The sequence below is a fragment of the Aethalodelphis obliquidens genome, unplaced genomic scaffold (genome assembly GCF_003676395.1).
Source record: "Aethalodelphis obliquidens isolate GAN/ISIS:26980383/991018 unplaced genomic scaffold, ASM367639v1 scaffold15, whole genome shotgun sequence".
Taxonomy (NCBI): domain Eukaryota; kingdom Metazoa; phylum Chordata; class Mammalia; order Artiodactyla; family Delphinidae; genus Aethalodelphis; species Aethalodelphis obliquidens.
The window spans coordinates 32,095,457-32,119,301 of NW_020837959.1; the positions used below are offsets into that span (position 1 = coordinate 32,095,457).

Below are 23,845 nucleotides of genomic sequence, written 5' to 3' on the forward strand. Positions count from 1 at the left end.
CAGAGAAAGACAAATACTATAATGTTATTTATCTGTGGAATCTAAGAATACAACAAACTAGTGAATATAACAAAAAAGAAAAGGACTCTCAGATATAGAAAAGAAACTAGTGGTTATCAGTGGAAAGAGGGAAAAGAGGGAGGGGGAAGAGAGGGGTAGGGGAAGTACAAACTAGTAGGTATAAAATAAATAAGTGGGAACTCCCTGGCAATCCAGTGGTTAGGAGTCCATGCTCTCACTGCTGAGGGCCCGGGTTTAATCCCTGGTTGGGGAACTAAGATCTCACAAGCTGAGTGGCCAAAAAAAAAAAAAAAAAAAAAAGCTACAAGAATATATTGTATACCACAAGAAATATAGCCAATAGTTTATAATAAATATAAATGGAGTATAATCTTTAAAAATTGTGAATCACTATGTTGTATACCTCAAACTTATACAATGTTGTAAATCAATGATACCTCAATTTAAAAAATTAAAGAAAATAACCCCCAAACCAACCAACCAACCAGAAAACAATCTTAAGTCTTCTAATCCATTAGCCTGGGATGTCTTTCCATTTATTAGGTCTTCTTTAATTTCTTTCAGGAATGTTTTGTAGTTTTCAGTGTACAAGTCTTTCTCCCCTTTGATCAAATTTATTTCTATTTTATTTTATAAATGAAATTGTTTTAGTTCCTTTCTGGATTGTTCAATGTTAATATACTATGTACAACTTAGTACAGTTGTATACTATGTATATAGTTGTATATATACTATGTTGTATACTATGTACGACTTTATATTATTCTTTTTTACTTTACCTTATATCATAATCATTCTTCCAGGCTGTTAGAATACCTTCATTTATATTTTTGTATTTTTAATGGTTACAAAACTGTCTAGTAAGCCAATGTGCTAGAGTTTAATTACATTGTTTATACTAGTAAACATTTAGGATGCTATCAATTTTTTGACTAGTATAAATAATGCTAAAACAAACTAGTTTTGTATTGTAGATGTTTTATCTTCTTCTCATATTTATTTATTTGGTTGTGCCAGGCGGGCTCCTTAGTTGTGGCAGAAGGGCTCCTTAGTTGCAGCACGTGGGATCCTTAGTTGTGGCTCGCTGGCTCCTTAGCTGTGGCATGTGAACTCTTAGTTGCGTCATGCATGTGGGATCTAGTTCCCTGACCAGGTATTGAACCCAGGCCCCCTGCATTGGGAGCTCAGAGTTCTATCCACTGCGCCCCCAGGGAAGTCCCTAGACGTTTTTTCTTAATATTTTGTTTGTTAAATTTTTTCAGAACAGAAGATGCACTAAGGTTAAAGGGGTATAACTATGTAATACTCTTGACACATAAGACCAAAGTTCTTTCTAAAGGATTTTATCATTTTATATACTCAACCAACCTTAAGTGTTTTTTTTTTTTAATTAATTAATTAATTTTTGGCTGCTTTGGGTCTTTGTTGCTGCATGTGGGCTTTCTCTAGTTGCGGCGAGCGGGGGCTACTCTTCATTGTGGTGCACGGGTTCCGTTGCTCCGCGGCATGTGGGATCTTCCCTGACCAGGGCTCAAACCCGTGTCCTCTGCGTTGGCAGGCAGACTCCCAACCCCTGGGCCACCAGGGAAGTCCCAACCTTAGTTTTCTTTTTGCTTCTTCGTGTTTACTCTTTTTCTCCTAAGCAAATATGAAATGTATGCTAGAACAGGACTAAACACAGCACTGTCAGTATCAGGAGGCCCCTACTTTGGTATATAGTAAGTTCTCAAAAAAGGTATTCTAAAGTTGGATATGCAAAAACTGAACAATAAGAACAAAAGTGGTGGATATCTATTATTATAAGGATGAGGGGGTGGGGAAGGGAGTATTTTATTATGCAGAATAATAAATTATAAAATTCCTGATTTATGAACTTAAATGTCCTTTGACAAAAAATTTCTAGCTTTTTACATGAAAAAATTTTTTTTCCTCTTTCCTTTACAACCCCTAACGAGTTTGAGGCTAAAGATTTGCTATTTTTCTAGGACAAGAAATGATTTCTATTTCCTTCTCAAATAAACTACATTTACAAGTTCTATACATTTTTTTTTCAAATTAAGATCTAAACATATTTATTTTAGCACTGCAATTTTTTTTTTACAAATTAATTAATTAGTTAATTTGTGGCTGTGTTGGGTCCTTGTTGCTGCGTGCAGGCTTTCTCTAGTTGTAGTCAGCGGGGGCTACGCTTCGTTGCAGTGTGTGGGCTTCTCATTGTCGTGGCTTCTCTTGTTGCGGAGCACGGGCTCTAGGCGTGCAGGCTTCAGGAGCTGTGGCACATGGGCTCAGTAGTTGTGGCTCATGGGCTCTAGAGCTCAGGCTCAGTAGCCGTGGCACATGGGCTTAGTTGCTCTGCAGCATGTGGGATCTTCCCGGGCCAGGGCTTGAACCTGTGTCCCCTGCATTGGCAGGTGGATTCTTAACCACTGCACTACCAGGGAAGTCCGTAGCACTGCAAGTTTTTTGGTCTCCCTCTCACAGGGAAAAAAAAATAATGAGTTACTAGCAGTCTCGAAGCTGAAGGTGGAGAGAAGGGCAGGATGGGTATAGTGGAAGGTAGAGAGGAAGGCAGAAAGAATCAAAGGCAGAAACATTCATTGTGAAAATGATCAACCATGAGGTCCAGGTAGGTGAGGAGGAAAGTGAAGCCAAGAGGTGGCTGACCAACTGTTAGAGGATATCTGCACACAGTTTGAGGACCACTTTATAAAAGCTATGTAAACTATTCATCTAAATTATACTAGACATTTTTGTTATGGCTGCATTAAGTATAGCCCAGGAAAAAATTCCTCAAAGAATAAGAAATGAATAGTGAAAGGAAAGAAGACTTTTTTTGGACACAATTCATTGCAGTGAAAGGAGAGCCATAAAGAAAAAAATACCATAAATATTTTCTATAGTTTGGGTTTTAGTGTCCTTTTTCCTTGCTTTGGTAATCATTCTTTAAAATCTATTATAATGTCACTGGAATCTTATTACTCTACTAAGTTACTTTATGAACATTCAAATATGCAGCTGGACAAAAATAAAACTAAGTCCTACTTACCTGTACAACCAGTTTCACTAGTTAATTAAATCAAACAATTGCCTTGACTTTGTTTTTACAGAACTGACCCTAACTGAATAAACTGAACTGGCAAGTTGTTTTGTGTTTCGAAGTGCAGAATAGCCCGGGGTGCATGTGGGGGGATTGGGTGGTGTAGGAAAGAACTAAGGGCATTTTCAAATTGTAGTCAGCTGTAGTCTAGAATGAGCCATGTTTAAACTTATCAAACCTGACTTCAGTTACATAAAAAATATAACAGCAGGCATTAGTCTTAATTATTTTAGTTTGTTTTTTTCTCATTACTGCAATTACATATATTAGGTTTTAGTATTATAACAAAATTAAGGGTCAAAAGCCTTACTTTCAGAATGTATTTCTACTATACAACCTACAAACTTCTCACTCTCTAGATAATAAAACTTCTATAGTGCTGTCAATTTTAAGAATGTTTCTTTATAAACTTGTGAGCTTCTAAATCCCCCAAATTTAATTTAATAACTCAGGGAAAAGTACACGTATATTTTTCAGTGAAAAGTGATGCTAATATCTATTTTTGAAATCAGTGTAACTTAACAGAATTTAATTCCTCCAATATGGTTAAAAAATCTTTCTGTAACTATAATCATTAGTATTAAAAAAAGTTTCACAATCGCTCACTTTGCCTATTGTTAGTAATCTTTTCCTTATAAAGCCTTAGTAATTAGTGACTCAGGAATCATATACGTAATGAATGATGCAGGACCAAACCCATGATACAACATTTTATAGAATCGTTATTTCTCCTTTGTTTCAGTAAACTGTACACATGATTCAGAGAAAAGCAACACCTGATTATAATACATATGTTCTCTTAAAGTTAAAAGACATATGAAGGTGACTACAATTTGTTGTGTTTTTCCTAAAAGTGGGATTTTTTTTCTTGTGGAGTTTATTTTCAAAGAAACTCCTAGAAATGGTACTCTTCCTTACCAGGGACAAAACGCATTCTGTTGAATGGAATTTAACATTGAGATGCTTTCCGTGTATAAAATATATACAAGTGACACCTTCTAGTAGTGGTAATTAGTTGTGCTGAAAAACCCACATATCCTGTTGCCTGATCTTTCTGACTGTGCCATGGAATGGAAAATGCCTATTTGAGGTCCAGTAGGGGGCAATACTTTGGTACTACTTTTCTGTGTTCTCAGTCCACAGCAGTAGTTCTCAAACCCAGCCAATCATCAGAAGCACTGGGGGAAATGTTAAAAAGCGGATTTCTGGGCTCTGCCCCAGTCCCAGTGAATCAAAATTTCTCAGGGTTGGGCCTTAGATTCTGATGATCAGTCCAATTTGGAAGGCACAGCTCTTGTGGTCTTGGACTTGTTATAGGCCACTCCATTCAACTATTCTAGTAGGTTTAAAAGTACTGCACATAAACCATCTCACATGCTGAATTTGCCATCCTCCCCATTAACGCTGGCTTCTTCTCCTAGGTCCCTATGTGGTTAATGACATCATCATCTTCAACAGGGGTAATATTTAATGGATACAAGTCAACCAATTAGGATGTCAGCCTTTGCACTGGGGCAGGATCCTGAAGAAACTCTGTGGTTCTAGGTGTTACTTTTTTGTTGCCAGAAGATGGGGAGGTCTAGAAGATCTTAGGAGAGGGACCAGGACAGACGGATAGTGGTGGCAGAATGACACTTGTGGGCTGAGGGCAACATCTGTTTTACAAATATTTGTGCAAATATTCTATTATTTTAATAACCAAAAGCAAGCGCATACTCATTGATTGTCAACCCTGTGCTGGTCCTGAGTATGGTCCAGATAATAAGGAGAAATTCATGAGAGGAGGATGTTAAAATATTTGAAAGTAATCAGTGTGGAAGTGATGACTGAAGTCACAGGAGTACATAGGACGGCAGAGGATTATTTCTTTTCTGTATCACTTTTATTAGAGTCACAAGAATAGCCTGTTAAAAATGCAGATTCCTGGGCTTCATTCTGGACCTACTTAATCACAGTCTCTGAGGGCAGGATTTAGAAACCTGCATTTTCAACAAAAATCTTAGATGATTCTTACACTCACTAACATTTGAGAACCACCACTGAGGTGTAAGAACAGAGCAAAGGGCAGACAATGAGGGACACCTATATTCCAGGTCTAGAAGAAGATGACTATATCAGCTAAGAAGACTAAAGAGCCATATGAGGGAGAACAGTGTTGCAAAGCAAAGAGAGGACAAAATTTCTAGAATATCTATAATATCTATAATGTCATGCCACAGATAGATCAGGGGACTGAGACGAGAATACTGACAATGAGGAAGTCATTGGTGATCACTGAGGAAGGGCATAGCTGAAGGAAGAGGGGAGAGAGCAGAAGGAATTAAGAACAGAGAGAACGGTTAAGTTTTGAAAGTTATGTATGTTAACACGCACACGAACACGCGCACTCGTGCTCATTTGTTGAAGAGGGACCACAGGGGAAAAAAAGTAAGGGAAGAGACTAAAAAATCCCTGGGTGAAAAAGACTCAGGAAAATAAATTTAGATGATTTAATTGTAATAATGAAAAGATATATGATGGAATTGATGGTTTGGGGAAGTGGAAGTGACCTGCAATAAAGATAATGGGAAATAGGATAGATACAGAAAAATAAAAATACCGGGCAACAGGAATGAGGGCCTTGTTGATGTTCAACAACATGAATCTGTTATGCTTCCAAGCAGCAAAAGTAACAAATTTCCACAAGAAATTTTCAGTACGTTAACACAGAATCAAAGAATTTTCTCTCCTCTCCTCCCTTTCATTAAATGTTGATAGAGTAACTACCTGATTGTAAGATACTAGGCTAAAGGTGGGAATGTCAAGAAAAGCCTGATGGATGAATCTGGCAACGAAGCAATGGCGAGTGCTCATGAATGTAGTGCTCAGATGGTTGATAAGGTCCAAGGCTGGGTTAGGAGGCAAAGTGGAGCCAGGAGGGGCTTGACAGATTGGAAATGCGAAGAGTTTATGAGTCTGGGACTCCTAATGAGTACAAATAAAGCACAGATTTACTGGGAATGAAAGGACTGGTAGAGCTGGAAGGACTGGGAGAGCTGGAAGGACCGGTGATTAGTGTCAGAGAATGGAATTTTCAAGATCAAGTGCTTTAAATTTCTTTCCCCCTCAAAGTTGCCCCTGAGAAATTCATTTTAATGTGGTTCACTTGTACAACAATGCTGATGGGGAAGGAGGGATTTATAGTGTGATTTGTAATAGCGCTTGAAAGAAAAAAATTATAGTCATTTATGAATTATCAAGGCACACCAGTAAGGGAAAAAGTTTAAACAATTATATTATTTGTTTGATGTGTAAACAGAATATAATTTATAAATAAGTCATTGTTTTTCTTCAGTGGTGGCTGGCACTTGGTGCACACACGCGCACACACACACATTCATATGACCTGGTATGTGAACCTTTAAAAAGATGGCTTAAAGAATAAATTCTAGTATATTGTCCTGGATCCATGTAATTGAATTTTTTTCCAGAATGAACCATAACAAAGACATCTTGGTTTAAGCACTTGGCAAGGTTAGACACAGAGCTGTTACTACAATTAAAGTTAATGTTTTGTCCACGTAATGAATCAGACCTTTGTATGGTAAATATATGTTCATCATTACTAAAATAAAAAGGTTAATTTCTATATAATTCTACATCAGAACCTCAAAAAATAAGAGACAGAATGACAATGAGTAATGAAAATTTATACACGTTAAGGGCAATTTCTGGTATTGTGTTTTGATTATGTCACATATTACCTATGAATACTGTTTGTTCCAACAGCCTCTTCACTTTAAATCTTTATGAAACTATTACCCATCAACAATTTAATTATTCCTCATGTCCAGTCACATTACATAGTGTGCATCCATAAAATATGTAACACTAACTTCACAAGGAGTGATGTACCACATGAAATACACAGACACACAGAGAAAACGAAGTCTCTCCCAAATTCCTTAACATTACAAAAAAGTAAGTTCTGTTGTCTATGTCAAGAAGTTAATTTTTCTCTAGACAATGTTACTTTCCCGGGGGTATTTTCCTGCTACCAACAAAAATAGCTTTAAGGACTGCCAAATCGCACAAGTGACAAAAGGTGGCCACAGTTACCTTCACAGAAAAGTGAGTCACTGACATCTTCCTCACTCCTTCCTTTCCTTTCCTCCTATCTTTTCTCTGTGGTTCTCAGATTTCATTCTCTTTCATGTCTCTGTTTTTTTCTTTTGTTAGAGCAGTTTGAGGTTCACAGCAAAATTGAGCAAAAGTACAGAGAGCCCCACATATTCTCTGCCTTCCCACAACCCCACAGTCATCACCATTTGTTACAATTAATGAACCTACACTGACACACCATTATCACCAGAAGTCCACAGTTTACATTAGCGTTCACTCTTGGTGCTGTATATTCTATGGGTTTTGACAAATGTACATTCGTCCCTTGGTATCCACAGGGGATTGGCTCCAGGACCCCCCATGGATACTAATATCCGAGGATGCTCAAGTCCCTTATATAAAATATGATGGTTGGGTTTCCTGGATGGCGCAGTGGTTGGGAGTCCGCCTGCCAATGCAGGGGACACGGGTTCAAGCCCTGGTCTGGGAGGATCCTATATGCCATCGAGCAACTAAGCCTGTGCACCACAACTACTAAGCCTGCACTCTAGAGCCCGCGAGCCACAACTACTGAGCCCGTGTGCCACAACTACTGAAGCCTGCGTGCCTGGAGCCTGTGCTCCGCAACGGGAGAGGCCACTGCAGTGAAAGGCCCGTACACTGCCACGAAGAGTAGCACCCGCTCACCGCAACTAGAGAGAGCCCGCGTGCTGCAATGAAGACCCAACACAGCCAAAAATAAATAAATAAAATAAATAAATTAAAAAAAAATATGATGGCATAGTATTTGCATATAACCAACACATATCCTCCCATATACTTTAAATCATCTCTAGATTACTTATAATACCTAATACAATGTAAATGCTATGTAAATAATTGCAAATACTATGTGAATAGTTGCAAAGACAATGTAAATACTATGTAAATAGTTGCTGGTGTGAGCAAATTCAAGTTTTGCTTCTTAGAACTTTCCAGACATTTTCCTGAATATTTTTGACCTGCAGTTGGTTGAATCCGTGAATGTGGAATCTGTGGATATGGAGGACCAACCGTAATCCCATGTATCCACTGTTTATATCATAAAGAATATTTTCACAGCCCTAAAAATCCCCTGTAGCTCTGTCTATTATTTCCTGGCAACCACTGATCTTGTTACTGTCTCCATAAGTTTCGCCTTTTCCAGAATGTCATTTAGTTGGAACCATACAGTAAGTAGTCTTTTCAGAATGTCTTTGTCTGTTTTTAAAAGTTACTTTTTCTCCTTCTGCCTTGCTTTTGTTTTTTTTTCTGTATTAAATGTTACAAAACAATCTGTCTTCAAAACTAAAAGTAATCCACTCATTTGATCAAATTTCAATAGAACATTTTATTTGGAACTTAATATTTTACAAATGAGGAAAATGAGGCACAGAGGGGTTAAACAACTTATCCAACTTTTACAACTTGTAAGTTACCAAAAATGAGATTTTAACCCAGTGGGTCTGGCTCCAGTATCACGTGCTTCGCCAATATTCATCATTGCCTCTCGATAACAGAAAAGAAAGCAGTATTATGTAAGACTAGCCCAAAATGTGAAGAGATAAGAATTCCTTTCCCTTACCCTTTATTCCCAAAATAAAGAACGTGGACTAAAAGCTTGCATGTATATGCACACAGACAAACAGTAAAGAAATGTGGCCAATTTACCACAAAGAAATATGCTTCATAGCCATTCTTCCATGCTAAAAATATCTGATTGCTTCTACCCGGGCACCTCTGTTCATGTGGGACTTTCAAGCTAGAGCCACTTTCCTTGCTGCTTTGGTCACTTTCAGAAGATATACAAGAACCATGGCATTCATTTTATGTCTTTCTTGTGCCCATTTGGCTAGAACTATAGGCAGCAACAGTCGCTATCCTCTTTCCTGCTTTACTTTCTTCATACAACTTAAGTTCTAATTGAGAATATATTTTACTTGGAACAAATCCTTGTTTCTAATCCCAGTAGAACATAAGCTCCAAAGGGCAGGAATTTTTGTTTGTTTTATCCACTGATTATTCCCAGGGCTTAGAACAGTGCCCAGCACATAGTAGGCGTTCAATAAATATTTACTGTAAGACTGAATTTCATATAAATACTACCTAACATTTGACAAAGTCACTTACTTAGTTTATTTCTTCTTTTCCTTTTTAATTTTTAAAAAAAATTAATTTATTTATTTTTGGCTGTGTTGGGTCTTCATTGCTGAGCGCGGGCTTTCTCTAGTCGTGGGGAGCAGGGGCTACTTTTTTTTTTTTTTTTTCTTTTGCGGTACGCGGGCCTCTCACTGCTGTGGCCTCTCCCGTTGTGGAGCACAGGCTCCAGACGCACAGGCTCAGCGGCCATGTTTCACGGGCCCAGCTGCTCCACGGCATGTGGGATCTTCCCGGACTGGGGCACGAACCCGTGTCCCCTGCATCGGCAGGCGGACTCTCAACCACTGCGTCACCAGGGAAGCCCAGGGGCTACTCTTCATTGCGGTGGCTTCTCTTGCTGCGGAGCATGGGCTCTAGGCACGTGGGCTTCAGTAGTTGTGGCACGCAGGCTCAGTAGTTGTGGCGCACGGGCTTAGTTGGTCGGTGGCATTTGGGATCTTCCTGGACCAGGGCTAGAACCCATGTTCCCTGCGTTGGCAGGCGGATTCTTAACCACTGCACTATTTAGGAAGTCCCTAAATAGTTTATTTCTTAGGCTGTGTTAAATGACATGGAATAGACTAAGACATTTTACAATAACATTACCTTCATAAATTTTTCCTACACAGTCCTTTCTTGTGTGAAGAGCCATAGGGATACAAATTTATTTGGGGGAAAAGTAACATCGTTTCTATAATGGAAAATCCTGCTATTTATTGGAGTTTGTCAAGAATAATGTCTGTGATTTAGTGATAAAAATGTTAAAACATGGATATAAGGCCTTCAAAAAAACTCAGTAAAGTGTAAAACAAGATTTATTTTAAGAAGGGAACCACCATGGAATGAGAGGGTTGCCTTTTTGTGAAGATGAAGCCTGACTACTTCCCTAGATAAAGAAGGAAAATAGTGGGGTTCTCTGAGTCATGGTCATACATATGAATTATAAATAATTTGGTGGAGAGTTACAGACTGAAATTATTCATATTTGTAAATGGTACTAATTCCAACCAACGGGAGAAACCACAGTAAATTTGTTCAAGATTGTTCAAGGGGCAGTCTTGAACAAACTGAAAAAACAGATTGAAAAGGGGCAGGACAAAAATATGGAAACATATTAACAATTGCTTCACCATGACACTATTAATTCAAAATGAGAGATTAGATTAGCATTGCTCCTGGAGATGGTGGATACATACAACTGGGAAGCATTACAGGTTTTTATACGACAGTCACACCAGATGACTCCCTATCTCTCTAACATGCTTTACTCATTCTTACTTTTTCACCTTTCTTCTCTTTTCAACCCCTAAACTGATTTCTCAAGAAGGCTTCCATAAGGAGAAAAAAATGTGTTACATATCTGTCCAGATGAGTGTTTGCACTTTGTGGGTTGCAAGCCGTATTAAAAAAAAGAAAAAAGAAACAGAACAGAATAGCAATGAATAGAAGGTGCTACACGTGGTAAGGGTATTCACTGTGATGGGAAAATCATTTCAGATACACACACATACCTATATACACACACACACACACAAGCAAATACACATACATACATATGTACTGGGTTGCTATGTAATATGCATTTCTTACTACAGGTCATGGTCAAAAAAATATGAAAGATATTTGTCCAGGTGGTAGTTACATCTTTAATTATAAAGGACCAGATTTATATTCAAATCAGTCCAAATCCAAATCAGTCTCAGGTCAACTTTGTAGCCAGTTTTCTGAGGGCTTGATCACTAAGTGAAAATTTTAGATCTGAAGAGTGAAGGGACCATGTGTTACAGTACTCAATATGCTAACTAGGCCAACAGCATATCCATCAGGAACCTGAATGAACTGAATAGACTTTGCATTTGAGTCACTTTTCTGATTCTCTGATTCTTCTCTGATACACTTGGCAATCTAATGAAGTCCACTCAGTCACAAGAACTTCTTTCAGGCCTCAGGAAGCCTGGCAGGCTGGTAAACTCATGGGTCTCACACTCTGAAGATTTCAGTTAGCCCAAGGAACATTTCTATGGTTTCACACCATAGTACCACTAGTATTAAGTAAGCACTCAAAATTGCTAGCCTTTATTATTATTATCTATTCACATAATTTGATTTTAATAAAGTATTTACTTAAATATTTGTAATAAAGACTATGTTATCAGTGCTGTTAAATAATGTTTATCTTAATTATCTTATTACATATTATTATTGCTTAACTCTTGCTTTTCTATATAATGATTCAACAAATTAGTTGAATTTTATCAGTAATTCATGTTCTCTAATTTAAACTGAACAATTCTAGTTAATTTGAAGTTTTTATTAGTTTTAAAATATGCAGTTTTGCACACTTCTCCTAAAATGCTAAGTTTGTATGCAATTAAATATACTTTTTCGGGCTTCCCTGGTGGCGCAGTGGTTGAGAGTCCGCCTGCTGATGCAGGGGACACGGGTTCGTGCCCTGGTCCGGGAAGATCCCACATGCCGCGGAGCGGCTGGGCCCGTGAGCCATGGCCACTGAGCCTGCGCGTCTGGAGCCTGTGCTCCGCAACGGGAGAGGCCACAACAGTGAGAGGCCCGCGTACCATTAGGACCGGGAACCATAAAAAAAAAAAAAAAAAAAAAAAAAAAAATATATATATATATACATACTTTTTCATTTGAGAAGAGCAACTGATTACTCTTTAATTGCAGTTTTAATACCATGTACGTCTTCACAGAAATTAATTATCATTAACAAATCTTACTATATTGTGTTAAAATTCATTCGAATAGTTCACTCTGAATATTTCCATATAGGCAAAATAAGCATAAGTTACTCCAATTCTGGAACTACTATTTCTTTTAAAAAATGCCACCTTTATTAATAAAATACTTATTTCATCAATACCATGGCCAGGTGAAATATAATGACATATAGGACAAAAACCAAACAAACAACAAAACTGTCAGCATTTACTGAGTGATTAACATGTCAGCGTGCTAAATGCTTATCTTAGATTGGGTTATCTCTAATTCTTGGGGCAAACATATATACAGTATTATTATTCCCACCTTACAGGTTGAAAAATTGAGGCTTACAGAGGATAAATAACTTGCCTAGAGTCATGTAAGCCAGTCTGCCTTACTTGAAAGCCCATGGCTTTCATAATCCAATGGTAAGTGAATATAGCAACATTTAAGCGCTACAGACATGTAAGACGTTCTTAACCTTTATTATATCTTTTTATTACTCATCTTAGCTATTGGTTTTATTTCCCTTTCACCCTAAAACAAAACAAAGCAAAAGAAAAAACTCCCCAGTGTTTTTAATAAAGGTTGATGATTCTACGGATCCCATGCAATTGAAGTATTTTTTTTCATGGTGGTGGTGGGTAGAGATGATATATACTGACTTCTGGTTCCATATATAACAGAAAGCATGTGGTAGAGTCTGTGATACTATAAGGTTTTCTTTTTTTCTCTGATTAGCAGCTCTGATTTCACTGTCATTCTTTGGCCTTCTTGGTTGGGATCTCCACTCTGCTTCAAGTTCATTCTAGTATACCTCAATACTTTAATATACTTTGTCCCATAAAAACCCAAAACTAATCCTTCAACAAATGTCTATTTACTACCTACTAGAAACAAGAAATGTACTAAATGGGAGAAATACCCAGACCAATAAAAACAGAGTCCCTCCCCTTATAAAGCTTATAGACAGCCATGTCAACAATTATGTGTGTGTGTGTGTGTGTGTGTGTGTGTGTGTGTGTGTGTGTGTGTGTATAGGTATATTTGGTATCATGGGGATACATAAGTCATTTTTACCTGGGGTTCAGAAAAGGCTTAAAAGAGTAGGTGATTACTTGAAATTGATCTTGAAAGACAAGTATCTGTGATTTAGACAAGCGTGTGCTGGGCAGACACCAGAATGTGCAAAAGCATGGAGACACAAAATAGCATAGAGTGCTTGGAGAATTACAAGTAAAGGACAAGTAGTTACGTATGGAGGGAGCATGGTGTAGTGAGTGAGAGTGTGTGTGTGTGTGTGTGTGTGTGTGTGTGTGTGTGTGTGTGTGTGTGTGATGTAAGATGAAACTGGGTAGGTGGGCAGGGGCTGGATAATGGACGGTCTTATATATCATTATTCTTAGGAAACAAACAACTCTGACTGTGGGAGAAACAAAATCAGATTTATATTTAGAAACAGCACTCTGGCAACAAGGTGGAGGGCTTAAAGAATAGAGTAAGGCGGAACAGATGGTTACTAAAATAATTCAGATGAGAGATGGTATAAGAGGTTGTACCCAGTCAGTACCACTAACGCAGGAGGTTGAGTAGAGAGACGTTCAGAGATGATGTGAAAAGAGCGGGGAGGACTTGGTATTTGCTGAATACTCCTTCTGTACTCTTTGAATTATGATTATCTATACTTAGCCCATACACAACTGACTTAGTAAAAAAAAGGTTAAAACAAAAAGATTTATTGCGGGTGGTAGCTGAAGCCACAGAACAAGATGAGGTAAGACGTGCATCTTAGTAAGAAGAAAACAGTGCCAGGACAGAACTCGGGGGCACGCTGACAGTTACGGAACAGAGGAACAAAAGGAAACGAAGGAGACTGAGAAGTAGCAGGATAATAAAGTGGTGGGGCAGGAGCAAGACACATTACCTGGCGGAGAAGGCGGCTGCAAGCAAGGGCCTGGGGAAGGGAGGGTAACAGAAAATGAGGACGACAAGTAGGTTAGGGTCAAATTGGTCTTCTATGCCATGCTAAAGAATCTGGACATTGGGAGGCAATGGACATTTTAAAATAGGAAATCATGATCTACAGTAGGGAGGACAGTTCTGGTTGGAAGAAAGACTTTTGATGGACTGATGAATTAAACTGCATTTGCTAAATTTAAAAAATTGTAGGCAACACAGTACCTCATCCAAGTGTTTACTTTTTAAGCCTTGTATTTCTAATGGTGAAATAAAAGCACTGTTCTTTATTAAAGGAATTTTATGTATCAACAAGTTTTCAGGAAAACACCTTGGGAGGCAATGGGACCCAATAAATCACACTATTTTTCACCTTTCCTATGAAATGAAAATGGAAAGGTTTTCATAGGAAAGGTCATGCTTGCACATGCTTGCACATGAAGAAATTTGGTCGTAGCTGTTTATACTGTGATTTCAATTGAGTTCTGAGTATGGATAATCCTTCATAGGTTGAGTTTAGCCACCATTTCAAGTGTCTTCATAAAGATTACAACGTGATTTGGCATTGAAACAAAGTTTGTGTTAGAAGAAAAGCATAGAGAAAAAGTTGTGTAAGGTATGATAAAAATCACTGCCTAAAGACTAAAGGAATGTTTGCCTAAAATTAAAATTAAAGTGATAATAAAGCATTGCATCACAGTTTAACTGGCAGCATCCCCGCTTTTATTCTTTAGTACATAAAATAGTGGAGTTTTTTATTGTGCCAATGGAATGCTAGAAATATGGTGGGAAAGGCTGACCTTGAAGTTTTAGGGCTGGGGTTGGCACGTGAATATCCTCCTTTAAAACGCTGAGGCGGGGCTGTAGGAGTCGTGTGTACTATAGACTCCTTCCAAGGGACTGGGCTCACTGAGGATGCTGGCAGAACACTCCCTGCAATTACTAGCGTCAGGTAACTCAAAGGACAGAGGCAAATGTTTTACTCATCTAGATACTTATGTTTACTATGTTTGTGGAAATCATGTTTCCCAAGGTCACTAGTAGGTACTAGAACACACAGGCAAGTATTACAAAGACTCCATAAAGCACGAACTCCTTCTGCCACATAATTTTTCCTTGTCTGAGCATACATTAGATACCCTTGCTATCTCCTTTTCTCAGTCTTGAAGCTTTCAAATCACATGTTATGTTTTTAGATGCTTCTGAATTTTTCCTATAGTAAATCCCTTTACTGGGATGCTGTAACATTTCCATATTCCTTTAATATACTTGCTCTTGATAATGAATGGAGAAGGTGAGGAAGAAAGGGAGAGAGAGAGGGAATACCACATGTACGCAGTAACTAATTCAAACTACAGAGGAGGAATATTAACTGAAAGGATCTCTTCCATCCATCCTAGAACCTCAGTACCTCCTCTCCAATAATAACCAACATCAATGATTTCTTTTGGAGTGCATCACTCCAAGTATTTCCATGCATACATCATAAGCACATTTAGGTGTGTATGTATGGGTCTCCAAGTATATGTATGTATATACTTACTTGGCAGTTAGATTTTGGGTACAAACAATATTGTTGGAATGTAATCCTTGTTTACAGATACATTAGAAAAATTTTTACCACTTATTTTCATAATCTTTATACATCTACCTATGTTTGGTGGATGGGTTAGGTCAATGATCGAGCTAATGAATCAGCATTTATTTTATACCTATTATGAGTTCGATAATGCGTTGGTTGCCAAATCTATGCCTTTGAAAAATCTTATGTGAGTTGGAATAAATCCCAACAATTAAAAAATACAGGGGCTTCCCTGGTGGCGCAGTGGTTGAGAGTCCGCCTGCCGATGCAGGGGATACAGGTTCGTGCCCTGGTCCGGGAAGATGCTATGTGCCGTGGAGTGGCTGGGCCCGTGAGCCATGGCCACTGAGCCTGTGCGTCCAGAGCCTGTGCTCCGCAACGGGAGGGGCCTCAACAGTGAGAGGCCCGTGTACCACAAAAAAAAAAAAAAAAAAAAAAAAAAAAACATACCGTGAAAATTAGTTCCTCGCTTCTACTCCCAATCCCAGTGGTACCACTGCTTGATGTCAGAGAGACAGACATGGATGGTCCTGGAGGCTCACTTCCTACTACTAGAATAGGCTGATAGGCGGTAAGTTCTAGAGGTTCCCTCTTCCACTGTTACACAGTCACCTAGATGCTCCCTACCCTCTTCCACTTTAAATGTGCACAGTGTTTGGGGATCTCTATCAGATCCCTTTATGTGGTGCATCCAGACCTTCTCTGCTACGCCTAAGCACACCTATCTGTGGGAAGATAACTTGGGTGATGGTGTATGCTCTGTTAATTCTTTGATTGTAAGTTTATCAAATAAAGCTGATTTTATATTCATAATGCGTGAATAGTGGTACTTGTAAGCCCCTGGCATGACAGTTGTATGTTTTCTAAACTTTTTCTCTACTTTTTTTTTTTTTTTTTTTGTGGTACGCGGGCCTCTCACTGTTGTGGCCTCTCCCGTTGCGGAGCACAGGCTCCGGGCGCGCAGGCTCAGCGGCCATGGCTCACAGGCCCAGCCGCTCCGCGGCACGTGGGATCCTCTCGGACCGGGACACGAACCCGTGTCCCCTGCATCGGCAGGCGGACTCTCAACCACTGCGCCACCAGGGAAGCCCTTTCTCTACGTTTTAACAGAAACACAACCCTACCCCCTACACACACACTCACATACACACACACATTAAAACCCAAATGGAGGAACACAATATTATTCTGCAATCTTACTTTTAAAAATATTTATCAAGATAGTATGAATGTTCTTTAAAGTTAGTACATATAGATCTACTTTATTCTACCTATGCATCTTGAAGTCTCTCTTAAATCTAGCAATCTAAAGGAAACCATAAACAAGACAAAAAGATAACCCTCACAATGGGAGACAATATTTGCAAATGAAACAACAGACAAAGGATTGATCTCCAAAATATACAAACAGCTCACGGAGCTCAATATCAAAAAAACAAACAATCCAGTTAAAAAACGGGCAGAAGACCTAAGTATACATTTCACCAAGGAAGACATACAGATGGCCAAAAGGCACATGAAAAGATGCTCAACGTCACTAATTATTAGAGAAATGCAAATCAAAACTACAATGAGGTATCACCTCACGCTGGTCAGAATGGCCATCATCAAAAAATCTAGAAACAGCCCTCTTGGTGCTGCTTGTGTGCTCGTTCGGTGCGGACCTAGTACCTCTTTTGGGAAGCGGCAGCGGAGGAGGCTCCGGCGCTCGCCGTGGCCCATGAAAAGTCCAAGGAAGGAGTCAAGACTGAGAACAACGATCGTATTAATTTGAAGGTGACGGGGCAGGATGGTTCTGTGGTGCAGTTGAAGATTAAGAGGCATACACCACTTAGTAAACTAATGAAAGCCTATTGTGAATGATAGGGTTTGTCAATGAGTCAGATCAGATTCCAATTTAACGGGCAGCCAATCAATGAAACAGACACACCTGCAGCTGGAAATGGAGGCTGAAGATACAATTGATGTGCTCCAGCAGCAGACAGGAGGTGTCTACTAAAAAGGGAACCTGCTACTTTACTCCAGAGTTCTGTTCCTCCCGACCAAGAAGACACTCTCAATTAGAAAACAGCAATTTGGTTCCACCACATCCTGGCTACTACAGTATAGTTTCTCTATTCTTTCATTTTTCCCCTTCCCCATTCCTTTATTTTTATACATAAAGTAACTGGTATATGTGCACAAGCATATTGCTTTTTTTTTTTTAACTAAATGGCCAATGGTATGTTTTGATTGACATCAAATGGAGATGGAATGGGGAAAAATACTGGTTCTGTGAAGATACCCCCTTTTCTCCATTAGTGGCATGCTCATCCGCTCTTACCTTTTTTTTAAAAAAAATTATTTATTTATTTATTTTTGGCTGTATTGGGTCTTCGTTGCTGTGCGTGGGCTTTCTCTAGTTGCGGAGAGCGGGGGCTACTCTTCATTGCAGTGCGTGGGCTTCTCATTGTGGTGGCTTCTCGTTGCAGAGCATAGGCTCTAGAGCACAGGCTCAGTAGTTCTGGCACATGGGCTCAGTAGTTGTGGCTCACGGGCTCTAGAGAGCTGGCTCAGTAGTTGTGGCTCACGGGCTTAGTAGCTCCACAGCATGTGGGATCTTCCCAGACCAGGGCTCGAACCCGTGTCCCCTGCATTGGCAGGTGGATTCTTAACCACTGCGCCACCAGGGAAGCCCTGCTCTTATCTTTATATTCCAGTAAGATATTTTGCTCTCACTGTTTAACAAAAAAAGAACATAAAAATTCTTGCATACGTTGTTCGATTGGAGAATTTTAATGTTTTTCATTTATCATTGTAAAACCAAGGACAATTTTATAACTTTTTTGTACGTAGCTGTTACATGCAGGGCAATCTGTCTTTAAGTAGGGATAAATTACTCTAAAATAAATGAATCCTAGATAGTTTTCCCTTCAAGTCAAGCGTCTGTTTGTTTAAATAAACTTCTTGTTTTTTTTTAAAAAATCTAGAAACAATAATTACTTGAAAGGGTGTGGTGAAAAGGGAACCCTCCTGCACTCTTGGTGGGAATGTAAATTGATACAACCACTATGGAAAACAGTATTGAGGTTCCTTAAAAAACTAAAAATAGAACTACCATATGACCCAGCAATCCCACTACAGGGTATATACCCTGAGAAAACCATAATTCAAAAAGAGTCATGTACCAAAATGTTCACTGCAGCACTGTTTACAATAGCCAGGACATGGAACCAACCTAAATGTCCATCGACAGATGAGTGGATAAAGAAGATGTGGCACATATATACAATGGAATATTACTCAGCCATAAAAAGAAATGAAATTGAGTTATTTGTAGTGAGGTGGATGGACCTAGAATCTGTCATACAGAGTGAAGTAAGTCAGAAAGAGAAAAACAAAATACTGTATGCTAACGCATATATATGGAATCTAAAAAAAAAAATGGTACTGCTGAACCTAGTTCCAGGGCAGGAATAAAGAGATAGACATAGAGAATGGACTTGAGGACATGGGGTGGGAGGATGAAGCTGGGGCTAAGTGAGAGTAGCATCGACATATATACACTACCGAATGTAAAATAGTTGGCTGGTGGGAAGCAGCAGCACAGCACAGGGAGATCGGCTCCGTGCTTTGTGATGACCTAGAGGGGTGGGATAGAGAAGATGGGAGGGAGGCTCAAGAGGGAGGGGATATGGGGACGTGTATGCATATGGCTGATTTGCTTTGTTGTGCAACAGAAACTAACACAGTATTGTGAAGCAATTATACTCCAATAAAGATCTATTCAAAAAAAATCTAGGGCTTCCCTGGTGGCGCAGTGGTTGAGAGTCTGCCTGCCGATGCAGGCGACATGGGTTCGTGCCCCGGTCTGGAAAGATCCCACATGCCACGGAGCAGCTGCGCCCGTGAGCCATGGCCGCTGAGCCTGTGCGTCCAGAGCCTGTGCTGCACAACGGGAGAGGCCACAACAGTGAGAGGCCTGCACACCCCACAAAAAAAAAAAAAAAAAAAAAAAAAAATCTAGCAATCTAAACTTTTGTAACAAATTACCTGGATTGCATTAAGTGCCTCCTAAGTACAAAACTCCAGGCAACTCAATCCATTTGGTCACTTGAGATTGTGCATGTCCTTTTCTAAATAAGTTTTCTAAAATTAAGTTAGCTATAACAGATAAATCTGTAAGTGCTTACACTAGAGGACAAGGCCTTTGTGAAAAAGGGTGTATACCCTAAGAGGGCAAGACCATGCCTCCTTTGTTTATCAGTGGTTGAATACAGTGGGAGTTTGATAAATATTTACTGAATGACTAGAAAGAGAAAGAGCAAGAATCTGGAGTAAGGAGGTGAAGGAAGACCAATTCTTGTTGGTAGTAATGTGGCATAATTTATGATTTAGCCTAGATTTTCTACTGTTTAATAAACTCCACATCGACACTCTTAACTAACTTGGTGGTTTCTTGAGAATTAGGTGGACATATACATACACACAAAAAAGGAAGCCAATTAACTTTCTTCTCTTTTACACTGGGCCAACTAATGAAGCAATGGTCTGAAGACACTGGACATCAAGCATTGAAGGACAGTGACCCCTGAGACATGGGAAACAAAGTGAGCCCAGCCCCACAACTGCTCCAGTTTACTGCATGGAGAGAGTTTCCAGGCCATGGTGCAGGGAGAGAGAATCAAGGCAGAGCCTGCCAAACTCCTTGAATTAAGGAGCTGCTGCTAGAAGAAGAACTTAAGGTGGCTACAGTTCACATGGCAGAGTGCTGAATAAAAGAGCTGCACAGAGAAAGAACACTAAAATTTGAGTATTCACATGGGCACTGAACAGTGCATGTGTGTAAAGAAGCTACGAGAGACTGAGACAGAACCACTGAAAAGATTAGGAGGAACAATCTCTGAAGATCACACAGGCCAGGAATTGTACTGTTCCCACCAGCCAAAGTAAGAAACCTACTAATTCACAGGACATGGGGTATAGTAACTAAAAGACTTTGGTCTCAGCAGTAGGGAAAACAATTAGCCTTAAGATGAACACTTCTTTGTTTATAAAAGCAAGACTTGAAAGGACAAAAAGTTTTCCAAGAAACTTAATCATGTCTGAGAAAAAAGCTTATAAAAACTTATAGGCATGCAAAGAAGCAGGGCAATATGCTATATAATGAGATAAATCAATATAATTGAAACCAATCAAGAAATGACACAATAACAGAATTACTAGATGAGGATAACAAAACAGTTATTGAAACTGTATTTCATATGCTCAAGAAAATAAACTTTGAAAAGGTTAAATAGAAACCTGGAAGATACAAAAGAGATCCAAATTGAACTTCTAGAAATGAAAACTATAATATCTGAGATGAAAACCATAGTGGACTGGATTAACAGCAGATTACATATTGGAGAAGAAAAACTTAGTGGAATTGAAGACTTAGTTAGAGAAACTATTCAAAAGGAAAGGAAAAAAAAAAAAGGCTGCAAAAATTGAACAGAACATCGTTTGTTCTATTGTAGGACAACTTCAAGCAGCCAAATATATGTGTAATGGAGTCTCCAAAGGGATGAGAGAGGGTAGGACAGAAAAAACATTTGAAGAAAGAACGGCTGAAACATTTCCAAATTTGATGATCTTACGGAGAAAAGAAGTTTGACAAATCTCAACCACATGAAACATGAAGAAAACAACAGCAAGCCACATCTTAATCAAATTGCTTAAAGCTAGTGAAAAAAAGAAAATCTTAAAGCAGCTAGAAAAATAAGACACATTACCTAGAGAGGAACAAAGGTACAGATGACAGCATATTTCTTGGTAAAAACAATGTAAACTAGACGAGAGTGGAGCAACATCTTTCAAGTACTGAAAAAGAGAGAGAGAGGGAAAAAAAGTCAACCTTGAATTCTTTACCTAGGAAAAATATCTCTCAAAAACAAAGATGAAAACAAACAAACAAACAAAACAAAGATGAACCCAGCAATTCTTAGGTGTATACTCAAAAAAAAATTAAAATAGGTAGTTAAGTATAGGGTGGTTGTCCTCAAATGTTCATAGCAGCACTATTCACAGCCAAAAGATGGAAATGACCCAAATGGCCATCAAGGGATGAATGGATAAACAAAATGTGATATATCTGGAAATCTGCTACAAGAGTAGACTTCAGGTGCTTGAGATTATACTACATATATCTTTAACTTACCACCATCCAGTTTCATGTCATATTTTACTACCTCACGTATAGTATTATACATTATACACAGTATTATACAGTATTATGTATAGTACATTATAGTGAGATGCTCACACCACACACACACACACACACACACACACAAGGTAAGTATGTGAAGAGATAGGTATGTTAATTAGCTTGACTGTCGTAATCATTATATGTATCATCATGTTGTACACCTTAAACATATACAATTTTTATTAAAAATAATTAAAAAGTAAAATGAAAAAAGCAAAAATAAAAATTCAAGTTGCAAAACAAACAAAAACTCCCAAAGGTGAAGGCCACGAAACTTAAAAAAAGACAGATAACTTCAACTTCATCAAAATTAAAAACTTTTGTGATTGAATGAACTAACAAGAAAGTAAAAGACAGCTCACAGAACGAGAGAAAATATCTGAAAATCATATAGCTAAAAGGATTTAATATCCAGAATATATAATGAACTCTTATGACTCAACAACAAAAAGACAAACAACTCAATTTAAAAATAGGCAAAGAACTTCAGCAGACATTTCTCCAAAGAAGATATACAAATGGCCAATAAGAACACAAAACAATGCTTAACATCATTAGTTATAAGGTTAATGCAAGTAGAAATCACTACAAGACACCACTTCACAGCCACTAGGATGGCTAGAATTTAGAAAAACACAAAAAAATGAAAAATGAGCATTGGCGAGGATGTGAGAAATTGGAACCCTGGACATTGCTGATGGGAATGTAAAATGGTACAGTTGCTGTGAAAAAGTTTCGTGGTTCCTCAAAAAGTTAAACAGAAGTTATTGTGTGATCCAACAATTCTACTACTTAGGTATATACCCATAAGAACTGAAAACACATGTTCAAACAAACAAAAAAATTGTACATGAATGCTCATAGTAGCACTATGTACAGTAACCAAATGATGGAAACAATAAATGTCCATTAACTGATGAACAAAATGTGATATATTTGTACAATGGAATATTATTCAGTCATAAAAAGGGATAAAGTACTGACAGATGGTGCAACATGAATGAACCTTGAAAACATTACACTAAATGGGAGAAGCCAGACACAAAAGGTCACATATTGTATGATTCCATTTATATGAAGTATGTAGAACAGGCAAATCCATAGAGACAGAAAGCACATTAGTGGTTTCCAGGGGCTGGAGGGAGAGGAGACTGGGGAGTGAGTGCTTAGTGTGTACAGGGTTTCCTTCTGGGTGATGGGAATGTTCTCTAACTAAATAGTGATGATGGTTGTACATTACAAACACAACAAAAGCCACTGAATTGTACAATTTAATATGGTTAAAATGGTGAATTTTACTCCAATAAAAAAGAGTGAACCCTTTCAGTCTATTTGGCCATAGTAGCATAACAAGAGAAATATGTTTTAATCTTTACTTTTGTTAAGAATAGATAGAAATGTAAAAAAAAAAAAAAAAAGAGAAAAAACCAAACAACAAAACAACAAAAAGGTAAAATAACTTTTTGTAACATACAGAAGTGAAAAGAACTCATCACCAGCAGACCTGCTCTATAAGTATTGTTAAAAGAAGTAGATGAATCAGAAGCAATGTGATGCCAGGTAGAAATTTGGATTTACACAAAGGAATAAAGAACACAAGTCATGGTAACTATTTGGTTAAATGTAATACATTTTCTTCATATTATTATACTTCTTTAAAAGATAAAGTAAAAATGATAGCAATTTAATGTGAGGCTTATACATGTATAAATAGAATATGTGACAATGGGCGCACAAAGGCTGGGTGGGGACATAGGAAAGTACGTATTATGGTACAGTTTTTAATCTATGCATGGGGTAGTAAAGTATGACATGAAACTGGGTGGTGATAAGTTAAAGATGTATATAGTATAATCTCAAGCAACCACTATAATAACAAAGAGCTACTGCCAATCAGCCAACAATGAGATAAAGTGAGATAAAGTGATAAAAAATATTCAGTTAATCCAAAAGAGGGCAAGGAAATAAAAGGGAGGGGGGA

The 23,845-nt window shown here is 38.3% G+C and overlaps 1 protein-coding gene and 1 pseudogene across 5 annotated transcripts in view; one reads left to right on the forward strand and one right to left on the reverse strand.

Annotated features, from left to right (window-relative positions):
• The window catches only part of PIBF1 (progesterone immunomodulatory binding factor 1), a 213,458-nt gene that overhangs the window by 37,547 nt on the left and 152,066 nt on the right, over positions 1–23,845 (reverse strand). Inside the window, exon 15 of one of the 5 annotated variants that reach the window (XM_027116088.1) lies at positions 21,389–21,476. The exons of the other annotated variants lie outside the window; for them this stretch is intronic. Coding sequence (XP_026971889.1) covers positions 21,389–21,476 — 88 coding nt within the window. The remainder of the gene's footprint in view (positions 1–21,388; positions 21,477–23,845) is intronic. 5 annotated transcript variants of the gene reach the window in all.
• Positions 5,957–17,906, forward strand: LOC113625285 (small ubiquitin-related modifier 2 pseudogene; annotated as a pseudogene).